A 19058-nucleotide genomic window follows, 5' to 3' on the forward strand; every position below is an offset into this window, starting at 1 on the left:
CAGAGAGCACAGAGCTTCTTAAAAGAAACACACATATGCATAGAGCTTACAAGGAAAGAGCCATCAATTTTGTTCATGGGCTTCAACTCAATATCAGGTCTGGCTGGATCCCAGCCTTAGTCACCAAAGAAGAGGAAAGTTGATTTTGCCAACAGGCTTTTGCTGAGCCAAGTAAAACAGGACCTTATCAGAGAGAGGGCAACGCAAGCAATAAAGGCTGTTTCTGAGGCTTTTATGCCAGGTTGGGCAGGCAGCGGAGAAAGAGGGAGGAGGGGTGAATGGGGAAAGGGGTGGAAGGGGAGGAAATACCACCAGGGACTCACCTTTGCGGTAAAGCTCTTATGAGTGTGAACACTGGAAAGTTGAAAGCCAGCTCTCACCCTATGGTATTTCTACGTGTGTCACTGGGAGAGACAGACTCTTTCTTAATACAGGTGCACCTCGTTTTACTGTTCTTCAGTTTACTGAAGTTCACAGGTGTAGTGTTCTTAATAAATGGAAGGCAAGGCCCTCCACCAGCAAAAACATCATGACTCGCTTTCTTGTAAGTGGATGCCTGGAACTGAACCCGCAAAATCTCTGAGGTATGCCTGTACCAAGATGTGGACCCCACTCCTCCACTTCTAATTCAACGGACTGAGAGCAGGGCCCACGTGTAGGTATTTTTAATCTCCCCAGGAGAGTCTATAATATGCAGCCACTCTTCTTGATGTCAATCTTGATGCATTTACAAGCATCAATATGTATTTTTTAATCTAAACAAGATCATTCACATTGTTCTACACATGTTGTGAATCATTTAGTAATACACCTTGTCACTTTTCTCCTTTCATAAATTAAATTTCTAATAAACTTTTGATAGATCTTACCATCCTGGATTCCAAAGCATTTCCAGTAATTTACCCTCCCACAAGCTGTATGAGAATTATCTGTATTCTCACACAATAACACATAACACACAAACTTTTTAATGTCTGGCAATCTCATTAGTAACGACATTTAAAATATATTTCTTTAGTTATAAGCCTAAATGATCATCTTTTCAATCACTGGCCATATGTATGTTCATTTGGTGAAATACATTTTTATATTCTTTGCCCATTTTAAATTGGGGTCTTCATCTTATTGATTTGCATATTACTCTTTGCATATTAAAGATAAACTGTTTGGTCTTTCATGGGTTATTTTTCTCAATTTTTCATTTGTCCTTTGACTTTCTGTGGGGACAGAGCCAGGAGTGCAGTTTCCAGGCTCTCAGCCTCACATGGAAAGGTGCTCACTCGGGTAGTAAATGGCCATCAACTGTGATTGGATGGCCATCAGCTGTGGCTAGTTGGCTGTCAGCTGTAACCAGTGAGCCATCGGCCACTAATATAACTGCTGTGGCCACGCTAGCAGCAAATGGGGTGTAGCAAGAAGATGGTGGCTGAGCTAGCAAGCGCGGATTGTAGTTAGCAAGTGAGGTTGGCTGGCAGAGAAAGAAGTGGACGGCAGGTTGCAGACAGTGTGGCTCCTGCTTCCTGTGTCTCCAACCCAGCTGCCAGCGAGACTATAGTGGTGTGACTCCCCTATCTATGGCTCCGTGGGTGTTCCTTTTTGGCCTCATCATGTCCTGCACTCTTATGTGGGGAGCGGGACCAGAGACCCTGCATGCCACCCAGCATGACACTTTCTCTATGCAATTTTTCGCCCATAGTTTTTGGTTGTCGGTGGTGTTTTTAAAATAACTTCATCTTGTCAATCTTTTATTACTTCTGGATTTTGTTTAGACTTAGAAAGACATTTCCTACTCTAATTTTAGAAATACATTTACCGGGGCCGGCCCGGTGGCTCAGGCGGTTAGAGCTCCGTGCTCCTAACTCTGAAGGCTGCCGGTTTGATTCCCACATGGGCCAGTGGGCTCTCAACCACAAGGTTGCCAGTTCAATTCCTCGAGTCCCGCAAGGGATGGTTGGGCTCTGCCCCCTGCAACTAAGATTGAACACGGCACCTTGAGCTGAGCCGACGCTGAGCTCCCGGATGGCTCAGTTGGTTGGAGTGCGTTCTCTCAATCACAAGGTTGCCGGTTCGACTCCCGCAAGGGATGGTGGGCTGTGCCCCCTGCAACTAGAAAACGGTAACTGGACCTGGAGCTGAGCTGCGCCCTCCACAACTAAGACTGAAAGGACAACAACTTGAAGCTGAACGGCACCCTCCACAACTAAGATTGAAAGGACAACAACTTGACTTGGAAAAAAGTCCTGAAGTACATACACACTGTTCCCCCAATAAAGTCCTGTTCCCCTTCCCCAATAAAATCTTTAAAAAAAGAAATACATTTACCCATATCTCTTCTCAACATATTTATGGTTTCATATTTGTTTAAATCGTTCATCCACTTGGAATTCCTTTTTAATGTAAGGAGAAAGGCAATACAAAGAATACGACCTTGGGGGTGATTCATTAGCTCAGCTGGTTATAGCATGGTGCTAATAACACCAAGGTTACCGGTTTGACCCCCACATGGGCCACTGTGAGCTGCACCCTACTCAAAAAAAAAAAAAAGAATACGACCTTTTTTTTTTTGGTAATGGCTAGCCAGTTCCTTCAGCACCCTTACTGAATGATCTATTTTTATATCTAGTGTCTTGAAAGGCTATTTTGGTCATATACTTAATTCCCTAACAATATACTTTAAGATGGGATCCCTGCATGACCTTTTGTTTTTCCAGCAGTTATAGGTCAGTGGGTGGGTGTAGTATAAGTTTGAAAACAGAATATAAACTCAATTTTCACTTCAAGAGAACTGTATAAATGATTGTTTAATATTCTCCTTCCTCTAGCCACTCAATCAAAAATTTACTGAGCAGCCACCACGAGTCAGGTATTATGCTAGCACCAGGCAGCTTAGGGCAGTGTTTAGAGAACACTGAAAACCAACTGCCAGGGTCAGATCCTGGTTCCAACTTTTAGGAGCCAAAGGACCTCCTCCCCCATGCCTCACTCTCCTCCTTGGTTACTGAGGATTAAATGAGTTAAGTAAGACATTAGAAGCACTTTAGAACCACATCTAGCACATAGTAATTGCTCGATAAACGTTATTAGAGATGGAAAAGTAAATAACAAATTATTTCTAGATCCAGTCTATTCCTATTTTATAAGGAAAAGGTGATGTTTTCCTTCCACGATCATCCTACTTTATAGGAACCAGCCATCTGCAATCCTCCTATTGAGCCTTCTGTCAATTGTAGCAGCAGTAACTGCCATCACGTGGGGCTGACTCACAGATGTCGCTGCAGCAGTAGACAACACAGACCAGGACAATACAATGAAAAAGAGAGGAAGCTGAACACGAGTAGTCTCAGGAGCCCCTCACTGTGACCCAGAACTCAGCTGCCCAGCTGTCCAGAGGGGACCGTTAGGAGAGCCCTGGGCTCCAGATGGACATAGGGCTGTCCAGGTAAGAAGGTGACCACGGGGAAGGACGTGCCAACGCTCTGTCTTCAGGTTTGCAAGGTGTTCCACCACTGACTTACGGGACTGTAGAAACCACTGCTGCTGAAAATAAAGGGACGGATACAGGTGACAAATGACAAAGACTGATGAAGAGTGTGGGCAGCAACTCAGAGCCACAGTTTACAATTGGCAAATATTATACTATAAACACTCTCCTTTCCCCACCGTAGAATTTATGTGGACTTGAGGGGGTGATGGAAGTGGGTGGGAGATATACTATGTTTGATACATTAATATTCACTATAAATTAGGCTTCAGAATGTGTTTTCTCTTGTATTTGATGATAGGCATCTGACATGGTGAAAAATAATTAACCTAAATCAGCTAAACTCTTTGAAACCCGACTTCCCTGCAATGAAAGCCGTGTGTTTCTCATTAAAAGTGTCTTGGTAAATTTGAAAAATTATGAAAAAACTGCAGGTTACTTCCTGCTGGCTTAATTAATTTTAAGAATTTGACCTACTGTTTAAAATCGTTCGCCTATAAGACAAAAATTTTTATAAGAGAGCAGAGACCTCTAATTACTTCTATTGAAAAGAAAGAAGCATATGAAAATGGGCAACCTGTCAAATGCATGAGCCCTTTGAACCTTCGAGTTAAAATACTTTTTCTTTCCATTTCCTTATTTTCACATTGGGGTTTTCAATCATATGGGCAAAAACACATATATATGAGCAATCAAATCAGATTAGCTTGTTGGACCAATGTCAACATCGAGAGACAATGCAGCTTCTCTAAGCAGTGGGGGATCTGCACCTTTATTCCTTCTCAGGAAATGGCCTCACCTGGATCTTGGAGAGCCGAGGTGCAGAGCAGGAAATTCAGAAGTCACTACGTGAGCAAACAGACCTGAGCAGCCCCAGCTCAGTGCCAGGGGCTGTGAGGTGCTTGGTCTCTAACATTTTTTAGTTAGAAATATTCTACCCTGTTCTAAGAATATCTCCAAATGAGGTCAGCAAACCAAGATCCACAGGCGGCAGTCAGCCTGTTTTGATATAGAAAAAAATGGGAAAAGAAAAGGAATAATCCATCAGCTATAATGACAGAGACCAGATGTGATGGGTTAGGCCCTCCATTTCTAATAGAGCTGAAATCAGAACCATAGTTAAATTTTTTTTTTCTAAATCACTCATTAGTATGTTATCATTTTGCCTCTTCTAAGAATTCACCAAGGTGATACTTTTAAAAGGTGATAATTAGCCAATGAGTCACCTTGAAGTTCCAGCCCACTGAGCCTCAAAAGACTGCAGCCCTGGCCAATATCATATAGAGTAAAAGAACCACTCAGCTGCGCCCAGGCAACCCACAGACTCATGAGCAATAATAAATGATGGTTTTAAGTTTGGAGGTGATTTGTTAGAGAGCCATAGATAATCAAAATACAATTTGTCAAGTGAAAAAGTTCCAAAATAGTAATTATCACATGATCCCATTTTTGTTCAAAAATTTAAAAAAACGTAATAAATGAACATATTTTTATATCCACAAAAAACAGCAAATGTTTATGAGGAAGGATACATACAAGCTGCAGTGAAAGAATGTATAGAGGAGAGGAAGACATGAAGTTTTCATTTTTTACTTTTGTCACGCAGGGACTCAGCTCCAGCTCCCCGCATAAGAACACAGGATATGGTGAGGCCAAAAAGGAGCACCCACGGAGCCATAGATAGGGGAGTCATACCACTATAGTCTCTCACTGGCCGCTGGGTTGGAAATACAGGAAGCAGGATCCACTCGATCCGCCATCCGCTTCTCTGCCAACCAACCAACAACCCCTTGCTAACTGCAATCTGCTCTTGCTAGCTTAGCCACGGCAGTTATATCAGTGGCCAATGGCTAACTGGTTACAGCTGATGGCCAACTAGTTACATCTGATAACCCGAGCCAGAACCTTTCCACTTGAGGCCGAGAGCCTGGAAACTGCTCCCTGGGACTCTGTCCCCACAAATTTATAAAATCTTTTTCTCCTCAAGGAGCATATTTTTAATACAGAAACCAAACAATAACATAAAAAATTAAGAAGATGTATATTAATAACATTAGCAAGTTCTAAAACTGATTTCTAGCATTCCCAGATTAAATCACAGTACTTTACAGTTTCCCCTAAAACAAAATGATTCTACCATATACATGCATCATGAAGTAGAAAAACAAAACAAAACTGAACTCATTCAGACTCCAAGGCTCACTTCTGTGCTGGAACCCACCACTGAGGATTCCAAGGTGGCAAGAACAATCTGTCTTCAAGTGACACAAAGAAGACATGGTCCCCATCACGAGCCTTGGGCAGGTCATCGAGATGTAATGCAGTGTGAGAACGTGTTTCTAACTGGGTGATGGGAAGTTACTCATCTCCCAAGCCCCTGGGCTCACCTAGAAAGGGATAACCTTGGTGTCTGTCTCCTAATGCTGGAAAATTAAATGAGAGCATTTACTTGTTACCAAGTAAAAGGGGCTGTCATGATATTACTTGATTTTTTTTTGGTCTCAGTTTAATAAGGGAAGTATTATAATACAGCCCTGAAGGGTTTTAAAGAAAAATAAGATCAAAATGTTGTAGAAAATCTGAGAAGGCATTTTTTTTTTCCTGAAAGTGTAGGAAATTTCTGTGTGAATCAAAGCAGACTCTCTGGGAATTTAGGAAGCACTTCTTAAACGTCAAGTCAAGTCTCTCTTTTAATGTAATCTCATTAGTAACTTGAAGTCTAGAAAAGAAAACCACAATCTAAGAATGTGTTTTTCGGAAGCAGATGAAATGCCACAAACTCTTTCCTAAGGTGAGAGCAAAAGCATATAAAGATCATTCTTTCTACTTTTACAAATGTTTAGAAAAAATTAACAAAGCTTTTGAGCTTTTTGTTGTTGTTGAAAAATAAAAAAGTGCGCTTTTTTTTTAATCCCAGTTATGGATGTTATTTCTCAACCATTAGGTCACTGAAAAGAAATGAATCTTTTCCTGAGGCAACTTATTTTTTTTTCAAGATAAACAAAATAACAACAATGGTACAACTGAATTAAAGCCCAGAGCACAGGGGCTCTCATCCCTCATCCCAGCCTCCCTCCCCTCCTCCCTTTTGGCCACGCCAAGCCTTTTTAGAAGGGGGGATGGCCTTCAGGGACCATGCTGCCTTCAAGTTCCCGTTGACTAAAGTGCCTGTCAAGGGACCCTGCTTCCCTGCTTATCACAGCCTGCTTGGTGACACTCCACCCTTCCAACTTTGCCCTGCAGAGGCAGTTTCCCCAGGCTCTGCCCATCTACCCTGCATGCTTCAGATGCCAAAACCCCGCCTGCACTTGCACAGGATTGTCAGTAAGGTCAGCAGTGCCCTCCCTGCTGGGGAAGGTGGCCACATAAATGGACTGAACGTAGCCCCGTGTCCAACATGGTCAATAACCCTCACTGCTGTTTCTGCCCCAGCCCTTAAAAAGATATGTAAATGAAAAATCTTGGCATCCCCCATCATAACTGGACCTATGGCCAGCAGTTAGAAAGCAGTTGGAATCCTTAGCGCCTAATAGCAGTCTCACTGCAATCTGCCCCCCCACACACACACACACTGGTTCCTCTCATCCTTGGTCTTTCATTTTTGAGCAAAACCAATGAAAAAAATACTATAACCTCTCCATAGGAGAACAAAACACATCTTGGAGAGCTAACCTTTTAAACATCCTGAGAATTCGATGTCTTTTTGACCACTGACACCTTAAAAATTGAGTTCTGGCCTAAAGATAGTGTTAGCTAGTTACTGGGTTCTATTTACAAATACGTAAAGTAAAATTATTCTTCCCAATAGCATGAGCTTATCTTAATCTTTTATGACACAAGAAGGAAGAGCTAGAATGCTCCAGGAGATCCAAGGACCTCCAAGAGATTCTATTGCTCCCAGGTCTCAAGCTCCAAAAAATTCATAAATACTACAAACTGCCTAAATTTGAGTCAATCTGATGGCCATAAGCCAAACACAGTCACTCTAGAGCTGTTAAACATTTCATCGGGCTGCTGGACATCTTAATAACCTGCCCCTAGTAATGTCCCTCAACATTTGCATAATTTCTGTCTGTAGGGCCATGGAGACCCCAACCAAAGGAAATCTCAAAATGGTGAAAGCCACACAAGTTTATTTATGCAAATTTGGAAATGGGGCATCTGAAAATGACTAGCATCATATCTGGCATTCTGAGTATAATAATGATTCTTAAATTCCGCTAAAAAGAACGTTCATCAAAATAATTAATTTTCCTATTTTGTTTTACAAAAAAAAAAATCATTAAAAATATTAAACAGGTTGTGAAATATAAAGAGCATATAAACCCAGGAGACTATTTTTACAGCCGATCAAAAGTTTCATGGATCCTCCACACTGCCAAAGGTGGAGAACTACAGGAGGGGGCCTGGAGCATCCTCGAGATGGGCTCCACAAGGGTTCCGGCGGTGCAGTCCAAGCACCCCGCGGCCAGCTCCAGGTCACCTGCCAGGACGCGACCGCTGCCAACGTGGGCACCCGCGACGGCCCGAGCGCGCATCGGGGGTGGAGGGAGGAAGAAGAGGTGAGGCGAGCGGCGCGGCCAGCCCTCCCTCCCTGCCCTCATGCCCATCACGCCCTCAGGACTGGCACTGGTGCGAATTTGGGGACGCAAGCTTTTGACTTTAGATGCCGACCCGCGTGACCAAGCGAAGAACAAAAAGAATGGCTCCGCATCGCCCCAGACTGGCCTCCGCAGGGGCAGGGAATCCTCGCACCACCCCTCGGCGCCGGGGAACTGAGCCCAGCAGGTCCAGGCGGCCCGGGTACAAAGGCTCCGGCGCGAGGAGGTGAGGGGCCGGTCCCGAGCCGACTCTGGAAGGAGGCTGCAGCCGGGGCGCAAGCTGGGCGGCGTCTCCGGGGACCGGCGCGGGGTTTCTGGGCGCGAACCCCGAGCCGAGAAGGGACGAGGAGAGGGAAAGCGGCCAGGGCGCAGGGCGGCGACAGGGCACGCCTGGGGACTCGCGCCACTCACTCACCTCCTGCCGCGGCTCCGGTGGCCGCTGCGCGCTGCACGGCTGGCTCTCGGACCACCCTGCCGCTCTCCCGCCGCTGCCGCCGCCGGCCTCGCGCTCCCGCCGGCTCCCCGCCGTGCGCCCCGCGCAGCATCCAGCGCCGCGGCGTCTCCGGCCTCCGCAGCGGCGAGTCCCCGCCCCCCGGCAGCGCTGGCAGCGCGGGGAGGAGGCGGCGCCGCGAGCGCCAGGAGGAAAGGCCGGGGCCGCGCCCGGACGCCGGCCACACGGTGCGCGCGCCGCGGCCCGCGGCTGCCCCTCGGCGGGAGCCGGGTAACTAGTGCAGCACCGCCTCCCCGCCGCCCGGCCGCCGGGCCACTGCCCCTCCTCGGCCGAGGCCACCAGGGCGCTCGTGCAGGACGCGGCTCCGAAAGGAGAAATAGGGCGGTCCCCACCCTTCCTAAGGAAACGTGTAGGTGGGAAGCAGCGGCGGAGCAAATGGACAATTATCCCCCATCCCCCAAGGAATTTTCCGGAACACAGAGCCAACCACACCCAGTGCCACACGTCTTGCCGTACTCACGTCTCCTTCAGTGGTCCCAGCCCAAACCGCCCAGAGTAGAGGAGCCCACGAAAAACAGGTATGGGGGCGGGGGGAGAGTGGCCTATACTCACAAAATTGTCCTTTTTGAACTTACACATCCCTTCCCTGTTGGCCATAATCTACCCGCGACTGTTCTTCAAGCCTTAATTTTTTGAGCTGTGACCCTCTAACTACTTGGCAACAGATGAAACGAAGATTCCTGGGTGGTGAGCAAGCGGGATTTTCTAGTACTTTCTTATTGAAGCCTGAGAATCTGAATTTTTAAACAGCCCACGTGGCTCCTGGGTGCACGGAAGGTTGAGAACCACTGTTCTGTCATACCTCCCTGAGAGGATGCCACAAAACTAATGACCCACAGGGTTCCCATAGTAGGAAATTCTAAAACAAAGGCTTTTAATCCTGGTTGCACTGACCAGAGGTTTGGAATTACCTGGGAGCTTTTAGAATATTCAGGTGCCAAGGGCCCCACCTGAGTCCACATATTGTTATTTTTGTTTGTTTGTTTGTGTGTTTGTTTTAAAGCTTCCCAGATAATTCTAACACATGGCCAGGACTGAGAACAGTTTTCCTAGAATCATCATTTTTGGAACCTACCTAGATGGGAAAGGAAACCCTTCTTCTCCACTCTCCCAAATCCCAACAACAAAAAACAAACGGACATACACAAATTCCTAAGAAAATACAGCCAAAATTGTTTTTGACCTGAACAAAGACTCACCTTGAAAAAGGTGACCAAGATATCTTAACTACTGCCTGAGCATGGGTCTCCTTACATGCCAGAAAATATCTTTATGAGCCAAAATCTTCTAACTGAATTAGAAGATGACAATAATGATCCCTTTAGAGTCATATTCTGTTATATTCCAGAGTGATATTTTCATTACCCACTGTTAGACGGCCATCTGGTCAGTTCAGAAGCTGAGAGTGTGTTGGACATTAGCCCTGGCTTTTCTGATGACTTGACTTGCATCACTTTGATCTTCTAGTGACCTTAAGTGATCACATCCAGGTTTGGGGACAGATACAGTAAATGCCCTTTATTGCTCCCTTTTGGCTCTCCTGGTTATGTTTTTAGCCTTCTTAAATTGGTGGACCGTATCTTCCATCTCATTTGCCTCTAAGTAGGTGTCCATTAGTGCCTCTCATTTATCAGCAACTCATTAGTGATTCTTTTTATGGGACAGATCTGTATGTATAGGTACTAGGCAGCTGGCTGAATTAACTACATCTTCACTGAGGAGGAATCAGTCCTTTTCAAGTTTCATGAGAACTTTTACGATGAAATATATTATTGCATATATAAATATTGGATTTACATTCCTTATAATGATAAAGTTTTCTTCTTCCTCAAGTCTTCTCACCCAGAACATTTAGCCTAATACCTTACTGGCCCTAAAAATTCAACTGGACCAATTTTGATTAAATGATGTACAATGAGCTGTAGTGGTTGGTGGCAGTGGGCACCCCTGTTTGCCTGTTCGCTATCCTTTTCCCTCACTTCCCAATGGCACGGGCTTCTCAAACAGGAACCTCCGTCCTATCTCCAAAGGATACAGCCTTGGTAGGACTGCCAATCAAAGTGATGTCCTCTCCCGCTCAAGGGGGTTGACTTTGTATTACTTTTCTATTTGCTGCCCAACAATTTGTCAAAAACCTAATGAGTTCAAAACAACAGTTCTATAGGTCAGAAATCTCACTGAGCCGCATTCCTTTCTGGAGACTCTACGGAAGACCCTTTTCCTAAATGTTGAAGAATAAATACTTCTGATAACTTTAAATAGCTATGGCCCATAAAAAGATGAAAACTCCCCAATTCATTTTATGGAGGTAGCATAACTTTTAAAACTTTTTTTGTGAAGTATAATATACATGAAGAAAAGTTTAGCTGTTAAATGTGTAGCTTGAAAAATTTTGCATATTGAACACACACAGGCACACAGATTAAAAAAAAAAACAATATTATGAACGCCCCGGAAACCTCTCTTGTGCCCATTTCTAGACTGTATCTTCTGCTGAAGATATCCACTATGCTGAAGCCAAACTCTGATTTTAAAAAGTAGTGCAAAAAATGAAAATTACAGAATAATTTCACTTATATCAAGACAGATTTTCTAAGTAAAATATTAGGAAGTAGAATCTAGAAATAAATTTTAATATCTACACAATCATACACATACTTGTATATTATTAATAATTTAATTGTTCACCACTATTTCTTGCACTCCCTCTGGGTTCTTGCTGAAGTACATACTTTGTTAGTAGTTTTTTTCAGTAAGGGATTGTGAGTAATAATTTTGACTCTTCTGTGTTTTAAAATGTATTTATTTTACCCTTACTCTTTAGAGAGAGTTTGGCTGGTTAGTGAATTCCAGATTGACAGTTGTTTTCCCTCAGCATTTTCAGTATATTACACCATCACCTTCTGACATCTATTAATAATGAAAGATCCACTGTCATTCTGTCATTTGAATGTAATCCATTTCTCTCTTTAGTAGATTATATTTTCCTTTCTTACTTATTGCTTGGCAGTTTTGCTACAGCATTTCTAGGTATAGATTTATTTTCTTGCTAATCACTCAGTGAGATTTTTCAATTAAAGGTTTCATGTGTTTCTTCATTTCTGGAAATGTATCAGTCATTTTATTTTCAAACATCATCTTTTCTCCATTCTCCCTATTGTCTTCTGTAGCTTCAATTGGATATATTTCTGAACTTCTCATTCTACTCTCCCTTACCTTTATTTCTTTCATAGTTTCCTCCTTTATCTCACTGTGCTGTGATCTAGAAGCTTCACTCTCAGTGCTGTCTTCCAACTCATTAATCCTCTCTCTTCTAATATATCCAGTATTATACCATTGAGGTAATTTATTGAGGTTTATTATTATTGTTTTATTTTAAATGACTGTATTTTTCACTTCCAAGATTGCTAATTTGTTCCTTTTCAAATCTTCCTGTTCTTGTTTCATAGATGTTATTTCCTTCCTCACGTCTTTGAGCTTATAATATTTATAAGTTCTCAGAAATTGATCTCTATATCTTCAATTATTAATTCTTCCATTTGTTAAATTTACCAACTTTTTTTTATGATACTGGACTTTTTCATGGGTTTAAAATATTTTTAAGAGCTGTTCTTGCTTGGAGTTCTCCTTCAGATACACCCTTTCTTTTCATATGATCTTTATTTTCCTCAGCCTTGGCCCAGATGGGTTTCACAGGACCAAACCAGGTCTTCCATTAGCAGATCAATTGGAACCTTTACTGCATATAATGGTTTGATTTTGGACCTCACATGCATATTGTATAGACTCACTTCCTATGTTCCATGATGCCTCTGCTTCTTTACTTTTTGTGTATGAATTCAATGTTCTCAAAAGCAAAATCCACATCCACAATATTCTAATGAACTGCATAGTCCATTTAAGAAGAAGGAATTATGTTTTTTGGATAATCAATTTGAGGATAAATGACCAAAGATCTATGAACTAGAGGGGGGAAAATAACATCAGGCATCTCCTGGCTTTCTACAAACCGCTTCTCACTGTTGTATTGTATATTTATAAATGAATCTGCAGTGTTGTGCTTCCACTTTGCAATCCCCTTATAATATCTCCATTCCAGATCCCTTAGATCCATGAATTGTTTATCTGCAAAGAATCATATTTTCAAAGAATCACATGGTGGTGTCATTTAACCTTCAGTTAGTTATTCAGAGATGCTTTATGATAGAATACAGCTTTGATGAGCTTGGGTCTCCTCCCTTCTAGTAGAAAGCTGTTTCTGAAGCGTTATAAACTAAGGGGGAACCTATGGTGTCCACTTCATCTAAAGCCCTCCTCTAAATATTGCGTGGGTCTCGCTAACTGGGCTGGAGTGGACCCTGCAGGGCCATAGCAGGTAGAGATAGTGTCTCATGTGGTGCTTTGATACTAAGAATGTGCAAATGAGAGACCTGCAGAGAGACAGAACAAAAGGATCCGAATGACTGGTTAAAACAAGGAGGAAGATTGATCAGAAGTATGTAGATTTCTTCCAAGGTGCTGCTGTTAAGTCCTGAGTCTGGCTGTTTTTCCCTCCTCCTTCAGGACCTACCAGTGTGGAGTGTCATTAATAGTTGCAATTCCTTCAAGGAACCAATGAACCACAGACATGATATGCTGCACATTCCCCTACTCAGCAGCCATTTCCCTTTCCCTTCCTTTCATTTCTTTTCACGACTGAAAAAATTATAAACCTGGGATGGCCAGATAGCTCAGTTGCTTAGAGTGCAGTGCTCTTAACAACAAGGTTGCCCGTTTGATCTCCACATGGGCCACTGTGAGCTGCACCCTCCACAACTAGATTGAAACAACTACTTGACTTGGAGCTGATAGGTCCTGGAAAATACACACACACACACACACACACACACACACACACACACACACACACACACACATATATCTAAAAACAAAATATACAAGGCCTAAGGCAGGGGCTTGAGTATAAGACCAGAGGCCAAACAGTCAAGGTGAATGTAAGGAATACATGGAGAATAATGAGTACGGCAAACAAGCAGGAGGGCTGGCCTATTTCTCCAGGGCAACTTCACCAACCTTCCTATTTGGTGATATTTGAGCAGGTCACGTATGGCCCAGATACTGCTCCTGCCCCAGCCAAGCCTCCATCCCTGGGAAAGGCCTGGGTTTTCCTGGCACCTACCTGGTGGAAAGTCTTTATATATATTCTGTATATGCCTGAAGTAGGAACTGGGGCCAGGGCCTGTTCCTTGAGTTCATACTTGGCCACGGTGTTCAACAGTCTGTCCCTAGGGTCAATTGCCAAGTTTCAACAAGTTTGACAAGGTCTTGGCAGGGCTGTCATAGCAAGAACTGGTGATAGAAGAAGGAAGGAAAGGGATATTTGGCAAAAGAAGGCCATACAACTGATGATTTTGATTACTAAACAGCTTTTAGGTTGTGATCTGTGGTAGATACTGTAGGTTGGCTCCCTCCATACCCATTACAATCCTCTTCTGCCTTCCTCTACTATAGAGGACAGAAAGCTCAGAACTCTGTTCACTAGCCTGCCTTACAGTAAGGGGTGGATATTGGACCCAGTTTTGGCCAGTGAGATGTAGGGAGCAGTCGATCACCTTAGGAGGTGTATTTTGAGGAAGCTTTGCTTCCTATTAAAAGAGGACCAAACTAGCCACCGTGGCCCTTTATCCTGTCCCCCTCTTCCTGCCTGGAATGTTGCCATAGTGCCTGGAGGTGAAGGAAACATCTTTTGGCCATGAAGACAAAAGCCATCCATGAAATGATGGTGGAGCCTCAATCCTGAACGATCTGAAAGACACGGCTGCAGCCCTTGTCTGCCCACCTGCAGACTTGGAATTATGTAAGAAAAATAATCCCCATTTGGTTTTTCTGTTATTTTAGGTCCAGCACATTCCTAACTTACATGGTCCTCCAGGATTTAACCTGAGCAAGAGGATCTCGTAAGGTAGGAGAACAAAATGGCAGCACCCACTCCCTTTTCCTTTCCTAGTGCTTGGTGCTACCAGGAGTCCTACAGTTCTCCTGGACTGAGACTCCTTTAGAGACTGGCTGGCTGATAAAACGATAGTAATACTGGGCAATATAGGACAATAAAAGATAAATTGTTGCAATATCAATTAAACCTGAGGAATTACGGGATAATCCTCATATGGATGCTTACCCGACTTCATGCATATTCCTTGAATAGACAGGACATGTCCCAGAAATTCTACCTCCAGGATCTCAAAAAATGAAGTCATGAAGGCAGAGAAGAGATGTCAACACAGAGTCTGGGAGGGCACATGCGACACCTCCAGGGGTTAGGTAGACAGCAGACAATCCATGCATTAGGAAGAAAGGATAATTTGGCCCCTGTGGGTAGTGAAGCTATGTATATTCAAAACCTATCAAACATGCAGAGCCTTCAGCACTTCTTCAGTAGACTTTTTGCCAGTTCTTATTGCTCCTCAACACCTTGCACGCGTTTTCCTCTCTTGTCCTAGACTTTACCTGTGTACTTTTGTGGATTATGTAGGCCATTTCTCAGTTGCCTTAATTTCTAATTCTGCGTGGGTTCCAGAACACATAACCTATGATTTTATCAAAGGAATTTGAAACCTGTAGTAGGCTCAGAAAAGACATCAATGTAGGGAGTTATGGCAAAGATTCTTCCAGCTTCTTAGACCAAATACGATCAGAGTAATCAATCTATTCTTTTAAATTTGTTCTTTCCATTTCTCTTATTACTTTTAATATTAAAATGGTGGTGTCAAAATATTTGCTGTGCAGATGGTCTTAATCTTGAGTCAAGAACCTACTTCAGAGGGGTTCAAATATGTTACTGATTTAATCTATTTTTTATAGCTACATAGAATTACAAAATAATACTTCCCACAAATTACATAAGAAAAATGGAAACCTTAGGAATAAGACACTCCTTCTCACTAAAATTTACCATCGTATGTTTTACATATTTTCAACTTTCTCTGTATGGTGTTTGGCCTTTTATGGGTACCTCCCTATTAAAGTATCAAAAATGAAGAGAGAGTTTCCTCCTGTTTGTACAGATGTAATAATAAGGTAAAGGTAAAAGTTCATGGAAAAAGTACCTAAAAAACCCCTCAATTAAAGAAAAGTCAAGATACTTAAGATAAGCCATTATTCAGTAAACACTTGAGTAACTTCAAGAAACAAGAAACAAATAGTTATGGGTACTTTAAAGTCCAAGTTTAACTGGCTCATTTTATCAAAGTTTAAATGCCGTGTATAAGTAATACACCTTTTTGGGAATGGGTTTGAGATTTGACCCTGGAATATTTGATTTCCTTGTTCTCTATTTCCCATTGCCATTACAGGCAACAAGAATGTCAGACATAAACCCCAGAACTGCAAAATTCCTATGGGTCAATATTGGACTATTTCAGCTATAAAAATCTAGGTAAATTTTGCAGTAAGATTTCTACTTGTTTTTCTCCCACATGGCTTCATCTGTTTAGATTACCTGGATCAGCTAATATATATCCAGAAACTCTATCTTCAAAGATGAACTTTTCTGGCTTGACATGGGAAATGCCCAGCTTGGTGTCTTGAATCTTCTTTGTGGTGGCCAAAGAGCTGGAGGGATCAGTGAGAATCTCAGACGGAAAAGTGTATGAGGGAGGAGGGATCCCATACTTCGTTAGTCTCTGCTGGGATTTGGAGAGTCTGTCTCCAGGAAGACTTGAGCCAGTCAGTAAGCTGCAGTGTAGGGATTCAGTCATAACTTCTGGACTCTCCTGCTCTTTTCTAACCACCTTGCACGTGAAAAGAGGCTGAGGATCTTCTCTCACGTTAAGTCCGCTGGTGACTGGCATGGCATTCAGTTTTTGACTGAGGATTTTCTGTGCTTCACTAGGTGAAATACTGTAAATTTTTAGGAGATTCGATTTCTTGCTCTCCTTATTAAAATTGTCAACAAATGCATATAATTCTGGCAGCTATGGGGAAAAAATGAGAAGTCAAGAGATTGATGAAACCCACAAACCCTAAAACAAATAGGATAACAAATAACTGTGCAAACAGAAGCACCTATCTTTGAAAGATACTGTTGCCTGACTAACCCAAGTCAATAGTGGCAAAATGGAACAGAGACCAGATGGTCAAGTATCAGATTCATTCCCCAAAAGAGATATTATTTAGACACATCCCTTAAAGCCTGCATTATAAAATGAGCCACACATCCTGTAAAGCCTGCATTATAAAACGAGCCTGTTCAACTTGGATTCTAAAGTCTTTAAGATCTTTCTAACTATAAAATCTGTGAGTTACCATGGAGAGAGATGGCTGTGGAGGTTTGCAATGTTTGTTTTGAGTAAGGCTACGTTCCTTTTAAGGAAGAAAGGGAGCCAGATAATCTAGATATCAAAGGTTTATCATGGTATCCAAAGGCATTGAAACATTCAGGAACACAGTACAAAGGAAGCTCTAATCGTCCTTATTCCCTGGACTGTTTTACCGAAGCAAACGGTTACATTTGTGGAGTGTTGGGGAACAGTTGGCAGACAAGGCAGTGCTTCCTCAGAGTCCCTTTCTCTATCTAAAACCCTGTACTGACGGAATAAAATCTTATTTTTCTAGAGCATTCTGCCTACTAATCCCATTATTTTTAAGAAGCTTCTTAGGTCATTAAATTGGAAGGCCAAAGAGGCCAAAGTGAGAGCCCTGAGTTGAGTCATTTGGCCCAGTGCAGCTTCCCTTCAATTCTAGTCAGTTCTATTGCAAGCGCACCAAGTCGGAAGTGGGCTAAGATTGTCAATGGCTCTTTCACACACATTACAATTATTCTGAAAACAACTTAGCACTCAGGCTCCCCTGCCCGCAGAAGGGCTGCATTTTGTTGTGCCAAAAAAGGGGTAGTCAGGGAAGTGAAATGTTTGTATTCGCTATGCGCTTCTTCCCCCCCCCCCCCCCCCGTGTGCCACTGGGTACTCAAGAGTTTGAATTTTTACAAGTCTTGAACGTACAGTTTCCTGTGTACAATGTTACAGACATACCGAAAACCTGGGAGCCTCGGTGGCCGTGTCATCTGGACTTGGGTTGGTGTCTCTGTGGAAGAGCATTGTGCTGGGATTTTATTCTCTAATTCCTAAAAAGTCAACATAAGGGGATATGAAATGAAAGCTCAAAAGTCAGATAAAATACAAAGGGGAGGGGGTAACACTTTTTAAATCTCAACTTTGTAAATGGGACACTTTTTAAATTTTATGCCATTTAAAGTTTTGTTTTCTCCATACTCTAGGTCTGTCAAATTAATCATGTTTCAACCAAACATTTTCTCTGAAACACCTCAGATTCTTATATGACATGTATGGTCAGGCATTTACTACCAGTTCAAAGACTCCTATGTGGATTTTTTTTGTCTTAAATATTTTGATTATCTTTCAGTTCATCTAAAGAAAGACTCGCCTACCTTCTTACCCAGGAAAAGTAGTTTTTATTCAGAAGAAAAAGGCTAACAACAATTAACTTGTTGAAGTTATTTGCTTTGGGCTAATAGACATTTTACAGATGGAATTTTGTTTCATCCTCTTTCAGGCGATTAAAAATGGCCACAGAATTTATACACTTGACCTCATCAATAAGTGGCAGCTAAGTCTACTCCCGCATTTGACTCTGGGCTGGCATTATACGTGGCTTTGACTTACAGCATGAAGTATAAGTCACATTGTGTGAGTGCCAGAGCCTAGGCATTGAGAAGCTTTGCAGCTTCACTTCACACTCTTGGAAGCCTGAGCCACCATGTAAAGAGACCCAGCTATACCCTTCTGGAGAGACAGTGTGGAGTCCAGAGCCAGCACCAACCACCTGACATGTAAATGAGGCCATTTGATTCACCCAGCCTCATCTGAGCCTCCAGACGACTACGAGCAACCCCAGATAATTCTAAATGGAGAAGAACAACCCAGCTGAGCCAGCCAACTCAAAAATTATGGCAAATAATGAATTATAGTTGTTTTAAGACACTAAGTTTTGAATGGATTGTTATATAGCAATAAATAATAGATAAACCCCACAATACTTCACATTCTTGGTTTAGTTTATTCCAGTGAAACCTCTGTTGGTAGGTAGTGGAATGTCTGAGGGAAATATCTTCCTGAGTACCCCTGCATTCTCAGAGATGAGCCAAAAACACTCATTTGATGTTTGGGGTGAAGTAAAAACAATTAGGTTCTTCCTCCTTCCCAAGCAAAGTAGAAAAACCCAGAATGAATATCTATATATTTGAGTATATATTTATTCTGTGATACTTTGTCTGTCTATCTATTTATTATTTGATACATATTTATATCCAAATATATTATTGTCACTACTGAGTCCAGTGTATCAATATATAGGACCAAAAAAGCAATATAATACAGCATGGCCACTGTGTTTCTAACATTTTGGCAGGGACTTCACGGACAGTTAGTTTTATCTAAATAGGCATTTA

General features: G+C 42.5%; 3 protein-coding genes across 3 annotated transcripts in view; 1 reads left to right on the top strand and 2 right to left on the bottom strand.

Moving 5' to 3' along the window:
• The window catches only part of GOLM1 (golgi membrane protein 1), a 41539-nt gene extending 32908 nt beyond the window's left edge, over positions 1-8631 (bottom strand). The window contains exon 1 of the mRNA XM_019750098.2: positions 8498-8631. The gene's annotated coding sequence lies outside the window, so the exon portion shown is untranslated. The remainder of the gene's footprint in view (positions 1-8497) is intronic.
• Positions 1-19058, top strand: part of LOC141571265 (uncharacterized) — a 32594-nt gene that overhangs the window by 708 nt on the left and 12828 nt on the right. The window contains exons 2-4 of the mRNA XM_074331525.1: positions 7866-8043; positions 8267-9111; positions 14492-14555. Of these exons, the coding sequence (XP_074187626.1) occupies positions 7866-8043; positions 8267-9111; positions 14492-14537 (1069 nt within the window). The 3' untranslated portion in view covers positions 14538-14555. The remainder of the gene's footprint in view (positions 1-7865; positions 8044-8266; positions 9112-14491; positions 14556-19058) is intronic.
• On the bottom strand, positions 14597-17688 carry LG04H9orf153 (linkage group 04 C9orf153 homolog). The gene is made up of 3 exons (XM_074331526.1): positions 17623-17688; positions 16092-16566; positions 14597-14733 (listed from the first exon to the last, which is right to left on the bottom strand). Exons 1-3 carry the CDS (start codon positions 17686-17688, stop codon positions 14597-14599), a joined length of 678 nt encoding a protein of 225 aa, XP_074187627.1.

This window comes from Rhinolophus sinicus, linkage group LG04 (assembly GCF_036562045.2).
Source record: "Rhinolophus sinicus isolate RSC01 linkage group LG04, ASM3656204v1, whole genome shotgun sequence".
In the NCBI taxonomy this organism is placed as follows: Eukaryota; Metazoa; Chordata; class Mammalia; order Chiroptera; family Rhinolophidae; genus Rhinolophus; species Rhinolophus sinicus.

Coding starts and splice junctions, on each gene's coding strand:
- LG04H9orf153 (XM_074331526.1), bottom strand. CDS start 17,688: ATGCTCTTCCACAGAGACACCAACCCAAGTCCAGATGACACGGCCACC. Junction 16,567..17,622: donor CCGAGGCTCCCAGGTTTTCG/GTATGTCTGTAA, acceptor TTTTCCCCATAG/CTGCCAGAATTATATGCATT. Junction 14,734..16,091: donor ATATATATTAGCTGATCCAG/GTAATCTAAACA, acceptor GTAATTCCTCAG/GTTTAATTGATATTGCAACA.